This window comes from Ursus arctos, unplaced genomic scaffold (genome assembly GCF_023065955.2).
Source record: "Ursus arctos isolate Adak ecotype North America unplaced genomic scaffold, UrsArc2.0 scaffold_29, whole genome shotgun sequence".
NCBI lineage: Eukaryota > Metazoa > Chordata > Mammalia > Carnivora > Ursidae > Ursus > Ursus arctos.
Window position 1 is genome coordinate 14,389,095 of NW_026622974.1, and position 25,767 is coordinate 14,414,861.

The 25,767-nt window shown below is 35.8% G+C and overlaps 1 protein-coding gene across 2 annotated transcripts in view; it reads left to right on the forward strand.

Moving 5' to 3' along the window:
* TINAG (tubulointerstitial nephritis antigen) overlaps positions 1-11,078 on the forward strand; it is a 77,291-nt gene extending 66,213 nt beyond the window's left edge. For both annotated transcript variants that reach the window (XM_026507207.4, XM_026507212.3), the window contains one exon: positions 10,396-11,078. In XM_026507207.4, the coding sequence (XP_026362992.1) occupies positions 10,396-10,530 (135 nt within the window). In that variant the 3' untranslated portion in view covers positions 10,531-11,078. The remainder of the gene's footprint in view (positions 1-10,395) is intronic.
* Positions 11,079-25,767: the final 14,689 nt, after the last annotated feature.

Genomic DNA, 25,767 nt, shown 5'->3' on the forward strand with positions numbered 1-25,767 from the left:
CTTTTTTCTTTTTTTTTTTTTTTTTTTTTTTTGCTTTTTCTCTTTATTTTACCTAGATGAGGTGATAGATGCTAACTAAACTTACTGTGGTAATAATTTCACAATGCATGTGAGTCAAACCATTATGCTCTACACTGATGCATGTCAGTTATATATCATTACAACTGGGGAAAATATCATTTTATTAACAAAATAATAGAGGAATAGGCTAATATCACAAAAAAAATAATCTGGATTTAAAGCACAGGATATGGTCACTTGTTTTACAGCAGAGAAACCTCTGAATTTGAGCTGAGAGAGGAGACTCTTTATAATAAACAGTTCTAGACCAAGGTTAGCAGGGCGTTTTGTTTTGTTTTGTTATTTGGGTTTGGTTTTTTTTTTGTTTTTTGTTTTTTGTTTTTTGTTTTTTTTTTGTAAATGGCCAGGTAGCAAATATTTTACATTTTGGGGATCACAACAAGTCTCTGTTATATATTCTCTTTTAGTTGTTTTACAACTCTTTAAGGAAAAAAAAAATCAAAACATAACACTCAACTCATGATCTGTACCAAACGTTACTGACCAGATTTGTCCATGAGCCATAGTTTGTCAATTCCTTAGCTACAGCAACTTTCTATTCATGCGGAAAAAAACCTGAACCTTGACCCCCTAACTCACAAAATACATGCAAAACTAATTTGAAGTGGAGCATAGACTGGAAGTGTGATTGCAAAATAATAAAATCTCTAGAAGAAAACTTAGACAAAATATGTTAATATCAATCAGGCAAAGCTTTCTTAGACTGCACAGAAAATGAATAAACTTTATAAGAAAAAGTGATCAGACTACATTAAAATAAAAACTATCAGAAGGCAGCATTATGTGATAGAAAAAATAAAACAAGCTGAGAGAAGATTATCATCTCTCTCTCTCTCTCTCTCTCTCTCTCTCTCTCTCTCTCCCTCTCTCCCTCCGTGGCAAGGATTCACATGTAGAATACATAAAATTCTTACAAATATACAGAAAGAAAGAAAAAATAAATAACAGTAGCTCAATAACAATACCGGACAACAGATTCGAACACTTACTTCACAAATGAGGAAATCCAAATGGCAAGACAACATATGAAAAGGTATTCAACATGATTAGCGGTCCATCAAATGCCAATTAAAACCACAGGAGATATTATCACATGTTCACTAGATTGGCTTAAATTACAAGGATTGATATTACCAAGTATGGGTAAGGATATGGAGTAATAGAACTTTCATTCTATGTTAAATGTGTAGATGGTATAACTGCTTATGTTCATTGTGTTTATCAGGAGAATACATAAACAAATTGTGGTACGGTTATATAATTAAAAAAATACACAGCAATTAAAAATAAATTAGTGATATATGCTGTAACATATATATTTATTTATTGAATAAAATAATGCATTACTGCATTATTAAAAACATCAATTCCAGGAAGAACTGATGGTAGATAGGAAGGTAGATATCGACAGGGAGGGAACATGGTAGACCTTCTGGAATTCTAGAAATGGTTTTTATCTTGATCTACATGGAGGTTACATAGGTTACATACTTATAAATGTGTATAAACTCACTAAACTGTGCACTTATTATTAATATACTTTATACGTGTGACTGTACTATATATCTCAAAAGAAGATTTAAAAATCTTTAGAAATTTAAATCTTTAGAAAATTTCTTCCCTACATTTTTACCCACTCCTTTATAATTAAATTGTTTAAAATTCAAGCATTTGGAAGAAACAACAAAAAACTGGTGAGGGAATGGAAGAAATAACAGTAGGAAGAATAAGATTAATAAATAAAACACATATTCTGAGGTGTCTTTTATTAGTGCTGATTTACTAAGTACTACTCATAATTTATAATTTATAATGTTGTCTTTTTTGCAAACCTATGGGGTTAGATCTCATTAGTACATAAATTTGCATTTGCCTATAAAAGCCTCACATAGTCTTTTGATTTTACCAAAGATCTAAGGATGAAATGTGGGTAGTAATGATTTTCAGACGTCCAAATGAGAATAGGTACAGTGCTACATAACATAGTTACAAGAATTTAAAAATATTATTTTTGACAGTTCATCTTAAGTTAGGACTAATATTATTTGACTTCTTAGCTTTGAAAGTATGCATATTGGAACTGAATAAAAAGTTTAGAAATTGGAATTCAGTTTAGTTCATTGTTGCTAAAACTCTCACATACTTTGTTGCTGTCTCATTTCTAGCTAATTTAAGGCCATTCCATCTTTGAAGTGGTAAATTGAAGCCATAATTTTAGACACAGTTTTGAATTGCTCCTTTATGATGTCAGAACTGACTAGGAAGGCAAAGAGTCAATACAAAAAGAGTAAATTATGACATCAAATACATGAATTATGTATGCAGTAAAAGCATAGAGTTTTGTATGTGATCAAAGTTGTTGTCAATATAAAATCGACATATATATAAATGTATATATGATATTTTATGTAAGTCTTGTGGTACCCACAAAGCAAAAGCCTACAGTAGATTCACAGAAGTTAAAGAGAAAGGACTTAAGGCATACCACAATGGAAAATCATCACCCATAAGAAAGATAGCAAAAGATGACAAAGAAACAGAGAACTACAAAACAGCCAGAAAGTATTAAGATGGCATTAGTAAGTTTTACTCACCAATAATGTAAATGTAAATGACTAAATTATCTAATCAAAAAGGCATAGAGTGGCTGAATGGATTAAAAAACAAGACCCAACTATATGCTGCCTACAAGAGACTCATTTCAGCTTTAAGGACACACATAGGCTCAAAGTGAAGGGAAGAGAAAGATATTGCGTATACATGGAAAACATAGGAGAGCATGGGTAGTTATATTCATATCAAACAAAACAGATTTTAAGTAAAAAAATTGTAGAAAAATTCTTTATAATGAAAAGGGGATCAATTCATCAAAAGAATATAAGCTATGCACACAACATTGGAGCACTCAAATAAATTAAGCAATTATTGACAGATCTGAAGAGAGAAATAGACACTACAATAACAGTAGGAGACTTCATTACTCCACTATGAGCAATGTACAGATTACTCAAACAGAAATTCAATAAGGAAACCCTGGATTTTAACTGTACATTAGAACAAATGGACCTAACAGACATATACTGTACATTCCACCCAAGAGCAGCACAAAACACATTCTTCTCAAGCCTACACAGAACATTCTCTAGGGTGGATTATATATTAAGTCACAAAACAAGCCTTAGCAAATGTAAGATTGAAATCATACCAAGTATCTTTTCTGACCACAATTATATGGAACTAGAAATCAATAACAAGAAGAACACTGGAAAATTCACAGATGTGTGGAAATTATTTCTGAAAAACATGTTTCTGAAAAATCAATGGATCAAAGAAGCACTCGAAAGAGGAATTAATAAGTATCTTGAAATAAAAATGGAAAGACAACATATTTAAACCTATGCAATGCAGCAAAAGCAGTTAGAAGAAACATTACAGCTTTAAATGCCTACATCAAAAAAGAGGCGTGATCACAAATAAATAATTTTATACCTCAATCAACTAGCAAAAGGAAAACAAACGAAACCTAAAATTAGTAGAAGGAAGAAAATAATATGCATCAGAGTAGCAATAAGTGAAAAATAGGCCAGAAAATCAATATAAAATATCAGCAAAACTAAGAGCTGTTTTTTTTCCTTTTCTTTAAGACAAACAGAATTGACAAACCCTTAGGTAGGCTAAGAAAAAGGAAAAACTGAAGTAAGTAAAAATCAGAAATGAAAGAGGAGACATCACAACAAATATAAAGGATCATAATAGACTGCTATGAGTACCTATATACCAACAAATGGGATAACCTAGAAAAAATGGGTAAGTTCTTAGAAGCATACAACCTACTAAAACCGAATTATTAAGAAATAGGAAATCTGAACCGACCAATAAGGAGTGAAAAGATTATATCAGTAATTAAAAACCTCCCAACAAAGAAAAGCACAGGACCAAATGGTATTACTGGTGAATTCTACCTAATATTTAAATAAAAATTAACACGAGTCATAGTTTTTTGGTGGAGTCTTTTGGGTTCTCTGTATAGAGTACCATGTCATCTGCAAATAGTAAAAGTTTGACTTCTTCCTTTCTGATTTGGATGCCTTTTATTTCTTTTTGTTGTCTGATTGCTGAAGCTAGGACTTCCTGTACTATGTTACATGACAGGGGTTAAGAGTGGACATCCCAGTCTTGTTCCTGATTGTAGAGGAAAAGCTCTCAATTTTTCTCCATTAAGGATGATATTAGCTGTGGGTTTTTCATATATGGCCTTTATGATGTTGAGGTATGTTCTCTCTATTCCTGCTTTGTTGGGGATTGTTATCAAGAATGGATGTTGTACTTTGTCAAATTCTTTTTCTCCAACTATTGAGAGGATCATATGGTTCTTACCCTTTCTTTATTAATGTAGTAGCTCACATTGATTTGTGAATATTGAACCACCCTTGCAATATAGGAATAAATCTCACTTAATCATGGTGAATGATTTTTTTTAGTGTATTGTTGGATTCAGTTTGCTAGTATTTTATTAAGAATTTTTGCATCTGTGTTCAACAGGGATAGTGGCCTGTAGTTCTTTTTTAGTGGAGTCTTTATCTAGTTTTGGTACCAGGATAATGTGGGCTTCACAGAATCAATTGGGAAGTTTTCCTTCCTTTCTTTCTTTCTTTCTTTTTTTTTTTTTTTTTTGGAATAGATTGAGAAGAAGAGGTATCAACTCTTCTTTAAATGTTTGGTAGACTTCGTCTGTGAAGCCATCTGGCCCTAGACTTTTGTTTGTTGAGAGTTATTTGATTACTGATTCAATTTCTTTGCTGGTTATTGGTCTGTTCAAATTTTCTATTTCTTCTGGTTTCAGTTTTGGTAGTTTGTATGAAACACTCCACCAAAAAACTGCTAGAACTGATAAACAAATTCAGTAACTTTCAGTATACGAAATGAATGTAGGCAATTCTGTTGCATTTCTATACACCAATAATGAAGCAGCAGAAAGAGAAATTAAGGAATCAATCCCATTTACAATTGCACTAAAAACAGAAAGATACCTAGGATTAAACCTATTCAAAGAGGTGAAAGTCCTGTATTCTGAAAACTAGAAAACACTGATGAAAGAAATTGAAGATCACACAAAGAAATGGAAAAACGTTCCCTGCTCATGATTAGAAGAATAAATATTGTTAACATGTCTGTACTACCCAAAACAATCTACACATTTAATGCAATCCCTATCAAATACCACCAGCATTTTTTCACAGTGCTAGAATAAACAATCCTCAAATTTGTATGGAACCACAAAAGACTCTGAATAGCCAAAACAACCTTGAAGAAGAAAAGCAAATCTGTAGACATAACAATTCTGGACTTCAACTTATACTACTAGTTGGTAGGGATCAAAACAGTGTGGTACTGGCACAAAAATAGACACATAGATAGATGAAACAGAACAGAAAACCCAGAAATGAACCCACAGTTATGTGGTAAACTAATCTTTAACAAAGGAGGGAAGAATATCCAATGGGAAAAAGACAATCTCTTCAACATATGGTGTTGGGAAAAAAAATGGACAGCAACATACAGAAGAATGAAACTGGACCAGTCTTACACCATACACAAAAATAAATTCAAAATAGATGAAAGACCTAAATGTGAGATTAAAACCATAAAACTCCTAGAGGAAAACACTGGCAGTAACCTCTTTACACCAACTGTAGCAACTTCTTTCTAGATATGGGTTAGAAGGGAAGGGAAGGCAAGGGAAACAGAAGTTTAGCTATTGGGACTTCATCAAAATAAAAAGCTTCTGCCTAGCAAAGGAAACAATCATCAAAACTACAAGACAACCTATGGAATAGGAGAAGATATTAGCAAATGACATATCTAGTAAAGGGTTAGTGTCCAAAATATATAAAGAACTTAAAAACTCAACACCCCAAAAATGAATAATCCAGTTAAAAAATGGGCAGAAGACATGAATAGACATTCTTCCAAAGAAGACATCCAGAAGACATCCATGTGGGCAACATACACATGAAAAGATGCTCCACATCACTCACCATCAGGGAAATACAAATCAAAACTACAACGAGATATCACTTCACACTTGTCAGAATGGCTAAAATCAGCAACACAAGAAACAACAGGTGTTGGTGAGGTTGTGGAGAAAGGGGACTCTCTTGCACTGCTTTTGGGAATGCAAACTTGTCCTGCTACTCTGGAAAACAGTATGGAGGTTCCTCAAAAAGTTAAAAATAGAACTACCCTATGATTAAGCAATTACACTACTAGGTATTTACTCAAAGAATACAAAAAATACTAATTGAGAGAGATACATGCAGCCCAATGTTTATAGCAACATTACCTACAATTGCCAAATTATGAAAACAACCCTAGTGTCCATAGATTGATGAAAAGATAAAGAAGACATAGTGTATATATATATACAATGGATTATTACTCAGCCATAAAAAAGAAAGTCTTGCCATTTGCAATGATATGGATGGAGCTAGAGAATATTATGCTAAGTGAAATAACTCAGAGAAAGACAAATACCATTTCATTCATGTGTGGAATTTAAGAAACAAAACAAATGAGCAAAGGGGAAATAAAAAGAGAGACTGGGGCAAACCAAGAAACAGACTCTTAACTCTAGAGGATAAACTGATGGTTATCAGAAAGGGGGTGGGTGTGGGGATGGATGAAATAGGTGATGGGGATTAAGGAGTGCACTTGTGATGAGCACCAGGTGTTGTATGGAATTGTTGAATCACTATATTTTACACCTGAAACTAATATTACACTCTATGTTAACTAACTGGAATTTAAATAAAAACATTAAAAAATTAACACCAAATCCTTCTCAAACTTTTCCAAAAATTTGAAGAGGACGGAACACTCCCAAATGCATTTCACAAGGCTGGCATTACCCTGATGTCAAAACTAGAAAAGGACACTAGAAGAAAAGAAAATATCCGTAATGAATAAAGAGTAAAAATTTCCAAAAAATACTAACAAGCTGAATTCAAAAGTACATTAAAATGATCATAATCATGATCAAAAGGATTTACGCCCGGCAACATAGGCAAATCAATAAGTGTGATACACTGCATTGATACAATGAAATACAAAAATTACATGATCATCTCAATAGATATAGACAAAGCATTTGACAAAATTTAACATCTCTTAGTGATTAAAAACTCTCAAAAATTGAGTTTAGGAGTATACCTCAGGGGTGCCTGGGTGGCTCAGTCGTTAAGCGTCTGCCTTCAGCTCAGGGTGTGATCCCAGCGTCCTGGGATCGAGCCCCGCATCGGGCTCCTCTGCTGGGAGCCTGCTTCTTCCTCTCCCACTCCCCCTGCGTGTATTCCCCCTCTCGCTGCCTCTCTCTCTGTCAAATAAATAAATAAAATCTTAAAAAAAAAAAAAGGAGTATACCTCAGCATAATAAAGGCCATATATGACAAGTACAGAGTAAACATCATATTCAATAGTGAAGGATTGAAAGATTTCCCTTCTAAGATCAGGAATAAAATAAGAGTGCCTCCTCATACTACTGGGAGTCCCAGACAGAGCAATTAGACAAGAGAAAGAAACAAAAGGCATCCAGATCAGAATGGAAGAAGTAAACTGTGTCTGTTTGCAGATGATATGATCTTATATGTAAAAACCTTAACACTCCACCAAAAATCTATTAGACCTAATAACAAAGTGGCAAGATACAAAACCAACATACAAAAATCAGTTGCCTTTCTTTCTTTTTCTTTCTTTTTTTCTTTCTTTCTTTCTTTCTTTCTTTCTTTCTTTCTTTCTTTCTTTCTTTCTTTCTCTTTCTTTCTTCTTTCTTTCTCTCTCTCTCTCTTTCTTTCTTTTCTTTCTTTCTTTTCTTTCTTTCTTTCTTTCTTTCTTTCTTTCTTTCTTTCTTTCTTTCTTTCTTTCTTTCTTTCTTTCTTTCCCCTTCCTTCCTTCCTTCTTTCCTTCCTTCCTTCCTTCCTTCCTTCCTTCCTTCCTTCCTTCCTTCCTTCCTTCCTTCCTAGAGTGTGTGCATGGGGAAGGGGACGGGAGGGGCAGAGAGAGAGGGAGAGAGAGAGAATCCTAAGCAGGCTCCATGCCCAGTGTGGAGCTCAATCTCACAAGCTGAACCGAGCTGAGATCATGACCTGAACTGAAATCAAGGGACGCCATATATACACAGGAAAAAAAAGTGGGATAGCATGTGCAAAAGTCCTGATGTGAGAAAAATCCCTATGTCTACCAAGTAATGGGGCTAGGGAAAGAAGAGGAAAAAATCATTAGGAGGCTATCAGTGGTGGTCTAAGTGAGAGAGGAGTTTTGCATGAATTAAAATAGGAGTATTCAAGATGAAGAGTAGTGAAGAGTATCAATGTGTATTTTGGAGGTAGAGATATATTTTATGCTAGTACTTGCCACATGTACTTATTAATATCCTCCACATTAATATATGAGAAATAGCCTTAAAAATTAGGAAGGTAACTAAGACTCTTACAGGAAATAACTTCAGGATGGGGGTTATGAACCCTGCCTTCCTTAAAGCCCTTTACATGCTTTGCACTTTCAAGGTCGATGTAGGTTTTACAGAATCCTAAATGTAGAAGCTTTTTCCAGTCTGATGATTTTGAATTAAAATGTGCTTTAATAGGGGAGCTTGGGTGGTTCAGTCAGTCAAGCATGGGACTCTTGGTTTCTGTTCAGGTCACGATCTCAGGGTTGTGAGATCAAGCCCCATGCTGGGCCAGAATCTGCTCAAGATTCTCCCTTTCCCTCCCTCTCTGACTACCCCCCTTCCCCAGCTTGTACTCCCCCCTCCCCCTGAAAACAATACAAATGGCCAATAGTTACATGAAAATGTAATCAATATTATTAACCATCAGGGAAATGTAAATCAAAACCACAATAAAATATTTCCTTTCCTTCACACCTGTTAGAATGGTTAGTATCAAACAGGCAGGAGAAAACAAGTGTTGGTGAGGATGTAGAGAAAAGGGAACCCTAGTGCACTGCTGGTGAGAAGGCAAACTGGTGCACGACTGTGGACAACATTATGGAGGTTCCTCAGAAAATCAAAAATGGAACTACTATTGATTCAGCAATTCCATGTCTGGGTATATATCCTTCAGGGCTGTCTCTGTTACACTTAGTTGTGGTCAACCAGCTCCCTTCTGGCCTTCATGATATTCTTACATATTCCATTAATGTTTTTGCTACCTCCACCCCCCAAAGACTTATTCACTCAAGCTCTAAACCCCAGGGGACATTCTGAACCTAGTCTAACTTTCTAATCATCCTCATATTTTAAAATTTAAAAATAAAAGTAGAAAGAAAATGTTTCATTCCTACTGAATTTATTCTGAATATTTCTCAAATATTTTCCCTATTTCTTCTCCTAGTTTCTCTGCCCCCGTTAAGACACCTGACTTGATTACTACAAGTTTACTAGCTAGTCTCCCTGCCTCTTGTGTTTACCCTCTTAAATCCATCCTTCTCATTTCACACAGGGTAATGTAATCAAAATATAAATTTGTCCACCCTGCTCTCCTGCTGGAAGCAACTCAAACTTGTCATCATTTCACCATTATTTTCTCAGTATGCATTTCCTTAACTCCCTTTCAGCCTTATAACCTACCAAACTGCTTCTGTTTTATGATCTAATTATAATAATTTCATTGTTTCATTTCAGTGTTTCATGCTGCTCCATGATTTGCTGTTTATGCTTTTACTGTTTTCCTTTACCTGAATTCCCTTTCCTCCTCTTTTTATCTGGTTAATTTATCCCCAGGCTTTAATATGCACCCCACGTGGCACCTCTTCCATGACAACTTTCCTGAACCATGAGATGCCCCTCAGCTGTCTTCAGTAGCTGCCTGTGCATAGTTTTACCTTAGTCCTTGGCTTATGTTTGTTGTCCTTCATTAGACCATTAGCTCCCTGAACAAGGGATAATATATTATTTATCTGTGTTCCTCTGGTGCCTAGCACAGAGCCAGTCATATAGGAGACACTATAATTGCAGCTTGTGTATCATCTTTTGATGTGGTATTTCGAACGCTCATACATATATTACTGTAGTATGCTTGGGAACTGCGAGGTTTTATACCAATTCTGGTTATTGTGAACTTGAATATGCATGCATATTAATATAACTGATAAATAATATAACTTTTATTCTTATTTAGAAAATATTTAGACTCTTAATAATTATGATCTATAAAAAGTTAAAAGTATTTAAAGCTACATATGAGTTCCCTGTGTTTTTACAGTCAGGATTAAATATCCAACTATGATACTCAGCTTTTCTCATTTTTTTTTCTACAGATTGCTGCCAATTCCTGGGGAAAGTCATGGGGAGAGAATGGCTATTTCAGGATTCTTCGAGGAGTAAATGAATCTGACATTGAAAAGTTGATTATCGCAGCTTGGGGCCATCTGACAAGTTCAGATGAACCATAACATATCATTAAATTTCCATAAGGCTATGCATTTAAGTAACCCCTTAAATTGAAATTAAGCAATGTGAGGTTCTCTGTGACAGTGGAATCTTTGTCTCTTCACTTTGTTATTATAATGTGTCTGTTTTCTTCTTACACCCCAGGCTCCATGCTTCTGCTTCCTTTATATCACTGAGCATATAAAAACACTAATAGAGGACAGCAGAGTAGCTAAATGCCTTTAAAATTCTCTGGTTGTCTTTCTTTTTCTCTCACAATAATGCCCTTTTTGACTTTGATAGTTCACAAAAGTGTGACAGCACTTGTCTTAAAAGTTTATGGCATTCCTTTGCAGTAATGAAGTATTCTTTGTCTTTAACAAATGATTTCAGACCAAAAAACAACAACAAAAAAAACCCCACAAAACCCATAAAACAAACAAAAAAAGAACAATGTAAATACCAATTTACCATCTTCGTGTTTTTTTCAAACAATCTTTTCTTAATTTATGTCTTGCTTATGATTTGCCAAAAACAATGGAAATAGATTATTAATTGTTTCTCTCAATAAGCTAATATTTGTTTCTTTTCATTTGTCCTAACCTAACGCGATCTGAACTCAAAAGGAAAGTAACTCTCCACAGGAAATAACTATTCGTTATGGTTTACTCTTTATACTGTGTAATGGCCTGTGCTGTAAAGAAGATGGTGTCTGGGAGGGAAAACTTTCCACCACCTCTCTTGGTTCTTTTGCCCAGTCTATTAATTATATTAACAGATTTACAGGAGAAAAACAAATATTTTAATTATGTATGTATAGGTACCCCATAAAAATATGGGACTCAAACAAGGGACTGAAGCAGGCATTTTTTATACCTCCTAGACAAAGAGACAATGAATCTGTGAAGAACTGACAAGACAAAGAAACCCAGCTTTGGGTGCTAATAGGTGAAGAAACTAAGCAGAGTTTGTTTACATAGCTTTCTCAGCTCTGAATACCCTATCTCTGGTTCTGAGGATGTCTATCTTCTGCTTCTGGGAGGATACTTTTCACACAGGAGATTTATTTCCTTTTTTCAGGGGGACAGAGAGGAGTGTCAGAGTTGCATTGTACTGGCTATTTTCAAGTAACTTTAATTCAAAGTAGTCAATATGTCAAAGTGGCATATTCTGGGGCAGCCTGCCCTGAACCCCATCACTGGTAAGTAATGGAAAAGCTTAGAGGCTAACAATGGAAGTACAGTCTTCACACACACATGCACACATACCCCTATTTTTTGGAATCCAGTACACTTAAAACCAGTTGCAAAGCTGTATTTGGACAGATAACATATTTACTCCTGAAAACAGCAACCTGATGCCATGAGTCAGAAAGAATAAATAGACTTTTATCACAACCATTTCACAGTTCAGTACTTGAGATTCTAAAAAGTAAGCTAAATTGGCACTAATTTGCATCTAATTTTTATTTTAGTTCTCTATAGTCAGAGAAACAAAAATAGTATCATCATAATGGTTGGGAAAGGATATAATCTTTTAATAATTCACTGGCATCTTAAATGGCAAACTAACAAATGAAAAAACAAAGCTGATCAGAAAGTGAGCATGGCCGATTATAATTACCATGGTGGGATATCCATGGCCTCCAATTTCTGGGCACTCCGTCATCTGAATTTTCATTGTGAAACTTTTCTATGTTTTTGTGCCCAAAGGTGCCCTGATTAGATAAACCCGGCAAGCTGAAAATATAAGGAAGCCAAGCATAGAAAGGTGAGTGTAGATGCAGTTCCTTCCTCCATTAATCACTGCAGCTTCACCAGGAGCAGCACCTACTCACTTGGTTCTGCCCTAGATTATACCCGAAAGGCTGGTTCACCTTGGCTAAAGTTCCCGCAGTGGACTGAGAAATAATTTGGTTTTGTTCCAATATGGATTCCCCTAGAAGCAGCCCCCCAGACAAAGGTTTGAGTGCACATAGTCTGAACAGTGAAGGGAACACTGAAGAGAGTGAGTAGTGGTAGGGTCACCGAAGGCAGACAACAAAGGCTGCATTGCCAAGCAAAGTGGTACCACAGGCAATGTGTTCTTATCCCACTGGGGACGGTTCATATATTCCTCAGATAAATGTCACCCATGAAGGATGTGTGTTGGTTCAGGACTGCTCTAGAGGGCCGTGAATTTCCTGGTTGGTCTGATCTGGCAGGTTGTAGTGTCAAGAAAAAACCCACAGGCAAAGAAAAGCAGGTAGTGGGAGTTGGATGTCAGGCTGATGTCCACTGAAATGGCGCAGGTAAGGTGATGTGTCTCTCTCACAGGTGTTAAAATATTTTTGAAACATTCCTTAGATGCTAAAGACTGACAAAATGATAAATGGTAATGCACTAAAATGACAGATGACTAATCTCACTTTTGAAAACACCTATGGTTGCTGCCTATGTTCCTCTCTAGGATTTTGATGGTTTCCTATTCACATTTAGGTCTTTCATCCATTTTGAATTTATTTTTGTATATTGTGTAAGAAAGTGGTCCAGTTTCATTCTTCTGCATGTTGCTGTCTAATTTTCCCAGCACCATTTGTTGAGGAGATGGTCTTTATTCCATTGGATATTCTTTCCTCTTTTGTCAAAGATCATAGAGTTGAGGGTCCATTTCTGGGCTCTCTATTCTGTTCTGTTGATTTGTGTGTCTGTTTTTGTGCTAGTACCATATGACCTTGATGATTACAGCTTTGTAAAACAGCTTGAAGTCTGGAATGATGATGCCTCTAGCTTTGCTTTGCTTTTTCAACATTACTTGGGCTATTTGAGGTCTTTTCTAGTTCCATAGAAATTTTAGGATTGTTTGTTCCAGCTCTGTGAAAAATGCTAATAATATTTTGATAGGGATTGCATTGAATGTGTAGATTGCTTTCAGTAGAATAGGCATTTTAACAATATTTGTTCTTCTAATCCATTAGCATGGAATGTTTTTCCATTTCTTTGTTTCTTCCTCAACTTCTTTCATAAGTGTTCTATAGTTTTCAGAGTACAAATCCTTTACCTCTTTGGTTAGGTTCATTCCTAGGTATCTTATGGGTCTTGGTCCAATTGTAAATGGGATCAATTCCTTGATTTCTCTTTCTTCTGTTTCAGTGTTAGTGTATAGAAATGCAACCGACTTCTGTGCATTGATTTTTATATCCTGCCATTTTGCTGAGTTCCTATTTTAGTTTTAGCAATTTTGGGAGGTGGGTGGGGTCTCAGGTTTTCTACATAGAGTATCATGTCATCTGTGAAGAGCCAAGTTTGACTTCTTCTTTGTCAATTTGAATGCCTTTTATTATTTATTTAATTTTTTGTTGTTGTTGTCTGATTGCTGAGGCTAGGTCTTCCAGTATTATGTTGGACAGTAGTGGTGAGAGTGGATATCCCTGTCGTGTTCCTCACTATAGAGGAAAAGCTCTCAGTTTTTCCCCACTGAGAATGATGTTCACTGTGGGTCTTTTGCATATGGCCTTTATGATGTTGAGGTATGTTCCATCTACCCCTACTTTGTTGAGAGTTTTTATCAAGAAAGGATGTTATATTTTGTCAAATGCTTTTTCTGCATCTATTGAGAGGATCGTACAGTTCTTATTCTTTCTTCCTTTAATGTGGTGCATCACATTGGTTGGTTTTGAACCTTCCCTGAAGCCCAGGTGAATAATCTTTTTAAAGTACTGTTGGATCCTATTAGCTAGTATCTTGGTAAGAATTTTTGCATCCATGTTCAATTGGTTCAAAGAGGCACATGCACCTCAATGTTTATAGCAACAACGTCCACAATAGCCAAAATATGGAAAGAGTCTAAATGTCCGTTGACAGGTGAATGGATAAAGAATATGTGGTATATATATATATATATATATATATATATATATATATATATATATATATATATATATATATATATACAATGGAATATTATTCAGCCATCAAAAAAATGAAATCTTGCCGTTTGCAACAACGTGGATGGAACTAGAGGGTATTATGCTAAGTGAAATAAGTCTGTCAGAGAAAGACAAATATCATATGATTTCACTCATATGTGGAATTTAAGAAACAAAACAGATGAACATAGGGGAAGGGAAGAAAAATTAAATAAGAAAAACAGAGAGGGAGGCAAACCATAACAGGCTCTTAACTCTAGGAAACAAACTGAAGGTTGTTGGAGGGAAGGTAAGTGGGGAGATGGGGTAATTGGGTGATTTGCATTAAGGAGGGCACTTGATGTAATGAGCACTGGGTGTATATGCAACTGATGAATCACTAAATTCTACTCCTGAAACTAACAATACAGTATATGTTAACTAAATTGCATTTAAATAAAACAGAAAAAGAAGAAAAAAGGGGAAAAATAAAAACACATATGGAGTTAGGTTGATACACTCTTGTCCTTGTTATGTAAATGGATAAAATTTGTTGGAATTGATTTTTATATTGTGGTTTGTGTCTAGAATGTAGGCCTAGATCGTGTTGTTCTAAAATGTACCACCTTTCTAAGGATCCTAACTGGTAAGGAAACTAACCCCAGAGATTTGAAGGAAAAAAAGGAAAATATCACAATAGTGAGCCCCATAGGAAGACCAAGATATATTTGTCCAGTAGGAAGACTAAGACCTAAAGAGACCAAGGCTAGTTGGGACAGAAGTACACTATCATGAGAAAAGGAAAATACTGTTCCTGACATTTGGCGAGTCAGTGTCTTTCTTTGAATGATGTTGCTTCTCATTTTTACAACCTTAAAGAGCATGTTTGGTTCTCTTTATTATCCAAAGGTCCTGAATCAACCTTTAGAAAATAGTGGTTGGCATATTCTTTCAACAACTGTAGGGACTATTTGTAGAATTGTTTGGATTGATGACTGGATGGTTTCTCCTGCACTGTGGCTTTCTTGGCCTGCAGATATGCCCTACTCACTCAGCTTGGACTGAGCAATGAGAAAGACCACATATTGTTGCATATGTCTTTAGAGTTCTAGTCTCTGAATATATGGGGTCTTATTATTTTGTGTTAAGAGTGTACAAGGGAAGAGGCGCCTGGATAGCTCAGTTGGTTAAGCATCTGACTTGTGTTTTCAGCTCAGTTGATGATCTCAGGGTCATGAGACCGAGCCCCACATTGGGTTCTATGCTCAGGCAGAGTCGGCTTGAGGTTCTCTCCCCCTACCTTTGCCTCTCTCCTCTCTTTCTCTCTAAAATAAATAAAGTAAATCTTTAAAAAAAAAAAGTATACCAGAGATATGAGGAAAACATTGTCCATAACTCATCCAGGACAATGTATCTCAGATTGGATAATATTGTGAGCACCAAGACCTGGTTTTCTTACTGTCCATTCAGAAGATTGTGCCATTTACATATTTTCCATGGTTACTGTGTATAATTTTTCCTTGGAAAAAGAGGAGATAGTCCCAATGTAGTACATTGAATTAATGTTTCCCACTCTACTCGGTTGGATAATGCTTCTTTCTTCACGTGTCATTAGGAAATGTACTTCAGAAAGAAATGGGAAAGACTTTGAAGATAGAGCTAATGCCTTGCCCTGCTTTACTGTGTTCGAATTTTATCTCATTTTGTTGTAAACAATGAAAAGGCCTCCCCGGGTTTCTAAAATGGATGTCACAAATTGTCTTAAAAATGCATAAAATGGAATTAAATTTGTTAGTTGGTATTCAACTGAAAGGAAAGGAAACCTCTCTAATCATCGCCAACAGAAGGAATATAGTGAAAGGAATTGGTTACACGGGTGATGGAATAGCAGGGAAGGCAATGGAGGGTGGGGAAGCAGTCCAGGATGAACAATAGGAAGTTGCTATCATCCCCTGAAGGAACAAAGTGATGAGGGTCACTACTGGAATCTAGGGGCTGGTGTTTTCCTGGGGGTATCTAGAAACATGACTAGCCTGAAAAAAACATGGTGTTGCTAGTTTGCCACTTGAAATAGAGAGAAAGGGACATGGACACTGAGGTGTATTCCTCCCTCATGCCTTCCAAACTGTTGTAAGGGCCTCTCACTGACTGACCCTGATGAAAGATGACTGATGGGAGGTTACGACATTAGACTGTCAGGATGAGTGCTCACCCTTTACCAGATGCAGAAGAGAATAGAGTAAGGGCAGGGGAGAAATAGGAAAATAAATGTGGAAAATACATTTTTTGGTTGATCCCATATGGTTACTGGGAATTAAAATTCCTTAAAGGAACAATTTCTCAGTGATTAATTAGCTCATGAACTCAATTCCTTGGTTAGTGCATGGGTCTTAAGTACTACAATGCCTGCTGTTACACGTCTTGTAAACAAGTCTTGTTGTTAAACTCAACCTCTAGGGAATATATTCTATTCTATATAGGGAAAAATCCTTTCCCATTTTCTTCACAGTAGTTTCTGGGGACTTTGTATGTTGTTTCAACATTATCACCTATCAAAAGGATTATGATAATCTGATCTCAAGACATTTATTTTTCCTTGCGTAGAAGTTGATCCCATTTTCAAAAGAAAAAAAAAGAGGGAAAAGTGAGTATTATCTCCCAAACTGCTGTTTTATGAAATGTTTCAAGAGAGAAAGGCATCAGTCTGTCAGGTGCCATGGTCTGAGAAAGGGGACTTCTACAGGACACGCAGACATCCCACCCTGCAAAAGTCAATGAAGGCTGAAAAGAAAATCCATCTAACACTGTCAAGAATGGGTAATTGAATGAAGGGGAAAATATTCTCCATCCTCAGCCGTGAGCAGTATTGTGTGTCATTTTGCTATCATATCTTATAGCAATAATTAAAAAGTCATTGACAGGTAAATCTAATAGAGTGGAATTTCTCCTTAGACACTACCAGTAAGAGTTCGATATTTAGAAAGAGTGGCTGGCAGTAATCTTCCCTCTATCATCTGTCCCCTCTCTGTAACTGTCACCCCTGTAAAAACAAGCTGTTTGATTCTATGTTTCTTCTAAGATTATAAGGGGAACCAATGTCTAGTCACATAGAATTTAGGATATATCTTGTATTATATCCATCATTTTAGAGATTCACAGTTCATAGTTAGGCCACTGACAAAGCAATACCCAGGTTCAGTCCTCACTCACCTTGGCCGGGCCCTCTTCTGTGGTGACCAACAAGTACGATTATTTACAGTGATTCCCCATATGATCACAGACACTTTTCTCCTAAAAATCCCCGTGAAATCACACATTGCCCATTCATTATTTATTATATGCCTGCAAGGTGTTAGCCACTATGCTAGGGGCTAGGTAGATAGAGGAGGACTCACAAGATAGACAGTCCCTGTACTGTCTTATCTTACAAATTACTCTTTCGTAAAATGAATTTTGGCAGACACTGGCCTAGATACAGTTTTGAATAATAAATTCCATAATCAGCCTTTAGTGAGAAGTTGGTATACCCTAACCTCTGAGTATTAATATGGTGGGAACATTTACCTTTACCTACAAATCAGCTTTGGTGCCTCTCTCAGAATGCAGCCTTAGGCTGGATGTACCTTAGATCTGAGCTCGTCTGAAATGTCTTATGACAGTGCACTGGTGTACAGAGTCAAATTGTGGGGTATTAGTACCATTAAGGTATTTGAGAGAACTGTGCTTCATTGAATTGTGTTTTAAAGGCAGCCCAAGATTCCAGTGATCCTTGTATCAAAGATTTCCTGAACTTAACCAGTGAAGGACAAAAATTATCATCTGTGAGGGATACATCTCAAGAAGGTTGTGAATGTCCAACCATTTGTATTGGATCTCATTTGATAATATGGTGCAGAACACTGAGTCAAACTAGCTTAAGCCAGGAAGGAATGACATTGACCTATGAAATAGAGGTGATTAAGAGGGGGATCTAGCTTTACACATGGTTGGTTCCAGGTGTTTAAATGATTCCATTCGTACTCTGCCTTTCTCTCAAAGTCTCAGCTTTGAGTCCATATGGCTTCTTTCCAGGTACATCTTTTCTGCAGGGCAGCAAGCTAGATGCTAGAAGCCCATGTCAACAAATTATAGTCATTGAGACTCAGTTTCTGAATCTGTCAAGTAGAGCAATAAATGCTTATAACCCCTGCTGTGATGAGTAGTAATTGAGAGTATATGCAAAATATTTTGCATGATTCTTGCCATGGAGTAAGTTGTAAATATATATCAGCTATTATCATCACCAATCACATCATTACTTTTATGATCATTATGGTGGAAGGAATCTTACCATGGATCTAGGATACCAATAATTCCAACCCTCTGCTGTGTAAGTTATAGATGACTTCTGATTAATGACTAAGAGCCATCATCTTTCTAGACTGCTCACTTTTTCTTCAGGTCAGTCAAATCTCACAAAGCTAGATTCCCCCCTTGATCACCCCCACTTTATAGGTCAACATTAGTAGGTGGCTACCTTTCAATATGTTACAATTACCCTCAGGGGCACGTGGGTGGCGCAGTTGTTAAGCGTCTGCCTTCAACTCAGGGCGTGATCCTGGCATTCTGGAATCGAGCCCCACATCAGGCTTCTCCACTAGGAGCCTGCTTCCTCTCCCACTCCCCCTGCTTGTGTTCCCTCTCTCGCTGGCTGTCTCTCTCTCTCTGTCAAATAAATAAATAAAATCTAAAAAAAACAAAAAACAACAAACAAACAAACAAACAAAATTACCCTCACAACTGGGCCATAGTTTACAGTGCTTAAATCCTTGCATCAGGGATATTAAATCTGTGCAAGTCCTTGATCTACAATTTTCTTTTGAATAACAAAACAGTAAATGTTAAAACCTCCAATTTCTAGAGCATTTTTTCTATATTCTAAGTTGATAATCATAGGGGCTTGGTAAGATGATATCCAGGAAACTGTAAGCTGCTCTAAGGTAAAGACTATTTCTTGTCTTCAGTATTCCTATGAGCAGTAGCTCAGTTTATATACAATAAATATTTGCTAAATGAATTATTAAGTGAATGAATATCAAAAACATCATTCAGGAACAAATCTGCTTTTCACTTATCATACTAATGTGTCATTACTACTTTATTTCTTTGTATCCCCCACTATAATATCATTTCCTAGAGGGCATGGAACATGCTTATGTAACGGCCAGTCCTAGCATGGTGTCTGCCATAAATAATTTCTATTGACAAATTTTGAGAAAGCTTTGTTTTTAATTACAAAAATTATTAAATTTTTTCTCGTTTGAAATGATATAGCTTTCCTTTGGTAAACCACAAATGATTTGCTAAACTCTTTAATATAGAAAAGCTTTTTGAATTCAGTGAAATTTAGTTCCTTATGTACTCAGTTTATTGAATGATTTGCCTTCTCTGGTTGCTTTCTTTATCCTGCCTTTTGGTGAGCAATGTTCTAATATTCATGTAGCAAAATTATTCATTTCATGGTTAATGCTTTCTGTGTCTCACTATCGATTTTTTCTTGAGTCACTGTTTACATAATATTTATATGTAATTATATACCATGTAATTTATATAATTATATGATATATTTGTATAAAAGTATATTAATATATTATATATAATATAATATATAATATAAAATATATAATAATAAATACAATATATAAAATATATATTATTGGCACATTATTATATATTATATATTATTATATAATATATTATTATATAATATATTATATTATTATATAATATATTATATTATTATATATTGAATATATATTTTATGTTATTTATATATAAATATATAATATATATAAATAATGTAAATATATATTTATTATTATATATGATATATTTATATATAAATATGGTTATACAAAATAGGTATAATATTATAACAAAGTGACTCAAAAAGAAATATATAGTAAGACATAGAAAGCCTTAGCCATGAAATGAACAAGTTTGCTACATTTTGCATGAAATCTAAAACATTGATCACCAAAAGGCAGGATAAGGAAAGTGGACAAGATAAATGAGGAAAAAATATTTGTAGCAAATATAGACAATGTGTGTATTTATATATATATTATATATCCATTTCATATATTTTTGTAATTATTGGAATATATAAGTTTATATTATTCATATTATTAATATCATTTTAATCTTTTTGGATCTGCATTTATTTCCTACTTTTCCTTCCTAATATTATTCAAGCTTTAATTTATGCATTCTTTTCCTTACTTTATTAACCAAGTTTATCAGAGACTTGTCTATTTCATTTTCCTTTTCAAAGGAACAAATTTTTGTTTAATTGTACTCTCCTGTATCTTTGTTTTCTCTTGAATTAATGACTGATCTCATCTTTATTATCTTCTTCCTAATTTATTTGCATTTATAAATTTTTTATAAAGCATAATTTTTCTGTCTGCTTAAATCGGATACTTAGTTTATTAATTTTGAACTTTTCTTGCATTCTAATTTAAGCACTTATGTACGGTGCTTTCTAAATGATGCCTCTCAGTATGATCATTGCTTCCTTTAACTCTTTATAATTACTTGTTTTAAAAGAAAACACATTTTCTAAATAGTCAAACCTGGACAAAAATTACATCAATGCCAGTTATATTTTGTTTCTCATGTACCATCTTAGATCGTCTCTATTCGATGAGTTTATGAATGCAATACAGGAATAATTGAATAGCATAATATGAACACCATGATTTGATAACTAGCTGCACTGTACTAGTTTTCAAGTTATCCTCCAAGGACTACCAGGGGCAGGGGTAGGGTTGAGGGGTGGGAGATGTGTGTGTGCGTGTATGGTGAGGGAAGGAGGCTTTCCAATTGCCAGATAGAGTCTGGAAGTAAACACATATGATCTTATCTGATGAGATGGAAATGAAATTATCCATTTTTCAGGATTCTCAGGGCTCCTTGCAGTAGGGAGGATGGCCTCCATGTTCATTTGTTGCCAGTGGTTTTAATACAAAGATGTCTTTTATGGTGATGGCACACACATGTTCCCACACATATACACATGCACATACACAGTCCTTTTGGAACTTTGGAAGTAGGAGTCTCTTTCATGTCTAAGTTTGGAAGTTTATTATTTAAATAGAAATTTATCGAGGGCCTGCTCTGTGTTAGACTCTCTGCCAGATACTGGGGATATTTGGGGCAAAAAGTCAGACTTAGGCCATCATTTCATGTAGATTTCAGTCTGGCATGAAAGACATTAAATAATAAAATAAATTACGAGGGATGTTTTTATGGGAAATTCCACATGACTAGGAGCTATAGCTGGAGAAACTGGTATAGTTTAGAGTGTTGGTGAAGGGGTCTTCAAGCGTAATGTTTAGGTTGATACCTGAAGGAAAAGTAGGAGTTGGCCAGAGAAAGTAGGCCTAAATGGCAAATAATTATGTTTTAGGGAGGTCTGGAGGGAGGAATTATCTCAAAGAAGCCAAGTAAAGGTTCTTTGTAAGTGAATGAGAGAGATTAGAGAGGATGCCAGAAATGTAGACAACAAACAGATTGTAAAGGCTGTAGAAATTACGTTAAGGAGTTTTGTCTTTATTCCCAAAGCAATGTGGGGTGGGAATGCTAAAAGTTAGAAAAGTCACTCTGACTGCTGCTTGGAGGGCAGATTGGAAGAGGGCAAGACAAGGATACTGGTCAGCAGCCCATTGTGAAGCTCGGGGTCTAATTTGACAGTGGTGTAGACTAGGGAAGTGGAGAAGAGAAATGTCCAGGTCTATCAAATGTTTAAGGATCTTGATTTAGGACCAATGGGGTAAGTGAGGGAGAGAGGAGATTCTAGAATGACTCCAGAGTTTTGAGTTACTAAACAAAATTAAACCTCAGGAATTTTCAGAGTGAATCTCCAGGATTTCGTGAATTTGTCCTTGAAATACGGCTTTGACAAGAATGTTACCTTGCTGAGTGTGATTCTTCTGCATCAGCCCATCTGGTACCTACTTCAACGGATGCTTTTGAGTGCCTACTTTATTGAAGACTATTGAGAAGAGTCCTAGTCACATAAAGACAAAAAAAATGGACATGGTTTCTATCATCTAGAGAGAAAACATAAAAGAACAAAAACCAAATATACTTAGCACTTAAGGGCCATAAATCAAATAGGCTTCAATAAGGAACAGTTATGGAGGTAGAGGAAGGAGGATTCACCCGGACAGTATGGGTATGTATGGAAAGCTTTTTGGGGTAAGCGGAGTGTGGAGTGGGGTGGGATGTGATTGGGGATGGACCAACGTAATTTTAAAGAAGTAATAGAGGACAGATTCATGTGGACTGTGAGGCCATGGTAAGGAGGTTGGGTGTTCAGTGCAGTGGGCAGCCCCTAAGCAACTATTATCACTTTAACTGCTCTGTGGAAAATGAATTGGAGAGAACTACAGACAAGGAGAGAGAACCAGGAAGCAAGATATTGCAGTAGTCCAGGTGAGAGCTAATAGAGGCTCAGATCAGGCAGTAACTAAGGACTGGGAAATAAGGAGAAGTAGAAAGAAAGAGGACTTAGGTGTGTAATTAGGATAGACTTCTAGGTTTTTCCCTTAACCGGTTGGATTAATAGTGGTGTCATTCACAGAGATGTGGAAGAATGAGGAAAAGCAGGTAATGACATAAAGCCAAGAATTCACATTTGGTTATGTTGAGTTGGTATGTCTACAAGTCTTCCATGGTCCTGGAGTGACATAGAAGAGACTGAAAGACTCTGTCCCCTTTACAGGGGCAGAGAAATAGCAAGAGTGGCCTATAAGTTTGGACAAATTGGACAAAATGGGAATAGACTGGAGAGTGCCAATGAGAAGGACGTATCAGTGGATTGAGGGGTGATCCTGCACAAGACCGGACAAGAACTTGCGCATCGTGTCAGTACATGCCAGTGTGGACAGGTGCAGATGATGCGGGCCAAATACCTTTCTTCCCTCCCCCTTACCACACGATGCTCTAATGAAGGCCAAATAAGTCCTAGGAATTAGTTACTTCCAGAAAGCAATCAGGAAAAAGAAAAATCCTTAGTTAACTAATCTTGAATAGAAATGACTGTGTACTAAGAATTGATTAATATTACATTATTTGCCTATAGTATTGGATGGGTAATTAAATAGAAATTAAACAGTATCATAAAAGTACTAAAATGCTTTATGTATATATGTGTATGTGTGTTGCTTATGTGTGTGTTTGCATGTATAATGTATATTGTTTTCATAGTTGATTGGAATTTTCTTGACAGAGAAAACTTTTATATCTTCAGCTACTTTTACTCTTTTATTTAAAAAAAGATTTTATTTGTTTGAGAGAGAGAGTTCGGGGAGAGGGACAGAGGGAAAGAATCCCAAGCGGACTGAGTGTGGAGCTGGACACAGGGCTTGATCCCGCGGCCCTGACTGAGATTGTGACCTGAGCTGAAACCAAGAGTCGGTGGCTCAACTGACAGAGCCACCCAGGTGCCCCTCAGCTGTTTTTAATATAATATTTGTTTTAAGCAGATATTTAATACATGTTCGCTAATGAATTTCCAATGTTTTAAAGCACAGTATAAAAGGCAATATAAAAGAACTGATGCATGGTGTATGGCCAAGTTTAGTATCAGCAATGTCTGTAAAATGAGATAGTTCTGGTTAATCAAAATCCCAGAACAACAAGAAATCAATAAAAACTGGGTTTTAATAGCAGCAGGAAGTTGAATTTAATAGAGTCTCATGTGATGCAAATACAAGGAAGGTTTTTACTAATATTTAGATTGCATTCCTTGGCTACATACACAAACATTCTCTGTTGAATGAAATTCTATGTATTTTTTGTAAACTGTGCAGGAAAAGCAAGTCTAATGATAGAGTCAAAACTGACCACTTGCGCTATTTTCACTCTAATAACTACTAAGTCAAGTACAAAAATTTGATTTTAAAAAAGGAAAAGAAAACAAACAAACTTCTGAAACTCCATACTTGTTGGTTCATATAAACACTAAGTAAAATAGCAGAACAGCATGAGTTCTGCCTTTTGACTTTGTAATGCTCTGTATGAAACCTAATTTAGACTTGGGAAAAAATTATATCATCACCAGAGCTGGCTTTGTACTTAAAGCATTAATGAGAAATGGAGGACTTTTCAGTGAAGTGTAAAGAAAAGATCCTCAGAAATGGGGGTGAAATAAAAGATGAAAAGACTTTGATTTTGGCTCTGTGGGGTGATTGAGAGCTCATGCAAAGAAGGCATTACTTATTGTGTTAATTACCTAGCAGGATCATCAAAATTCTTCTCCTGCACCTTCCCTGCACCACTCTCTTATGCCCTTCCACTTTTATTTTTGGAAAGGAATTTAAACTTCCGAATAGATTCTGTGATTGGAGTCACTCAAGAATTAGTAAAACAGATAGGGCGAATATGCAAAAAATGACAGATCCTCCCCTCCTTTGGGGTATTTTCCAAGCTAAAGTACTAGAAGTATGTTTGTAAGTAAGGGAAATATTATGTTGCCCCTATATTATTATAATTTGAACTCTGTTGATGAACTATTTCAAAACCCAACTGAGAGTGATGAGCAGAGAAAAAGCTGTGCTGAAATTAAATATCATCTTTAATGGTAATTCAAAATAATTACATGTATCTGTTTCTTAAGAAACCAATCAGGGATGCACGGATCCTCTGTACTATCTAATATATTCCAGCGTATGACGCATGAAAATGGCAAACCTATTTGAAAAACTTCGGTACAAAATATTGTTATATATAAAGATGCCTGAACACTTTCTCCCACGTATTCAAACATGGCCACAGTACCATACATTTTTCTGGGGCCTTTCTTAAATAAAACTTTGGTCATTAAATGATTGCGATCGAAATAAAATTCCCTTCATTTTTTGGAAACTGAGTGAACAAGAATTATTTATTTTAAAAAAATTAGAAAGCCAACTCAAATTAGAATAAGCTAGACAGGACATCCATGTATTCATATAACTGGGAAAAACAGAGATGGGGCCAAGCATAGGGCCAACTGGATCCAGAGCCTAAGTGGTGACCTCACCATTCTCTCTCTGTATCTCATTTCTTCCTTGCTCTCTTTTTTTCCACCTCTATGAGATTTGGCCTCATGATATGCCATTTAAAAAGTGAAATACTTTATCCACATAGCAGGGGTATGGGTCCCTGTTGGTTTTAGGCTTGCCTCATCTTAGTGATTCCAGAGGAGTGGTTCTCAAAGTGTTTACCCTGGACCAGGGGTATCAGCAACACCTAGGAACTTGTTAGAAATGCAAATGTCAGGGTCACATCTTAGACCTGCCAACTCAGAAACTCTGGACCTGGGCTCCCTATCCTTAATCTATAGCTT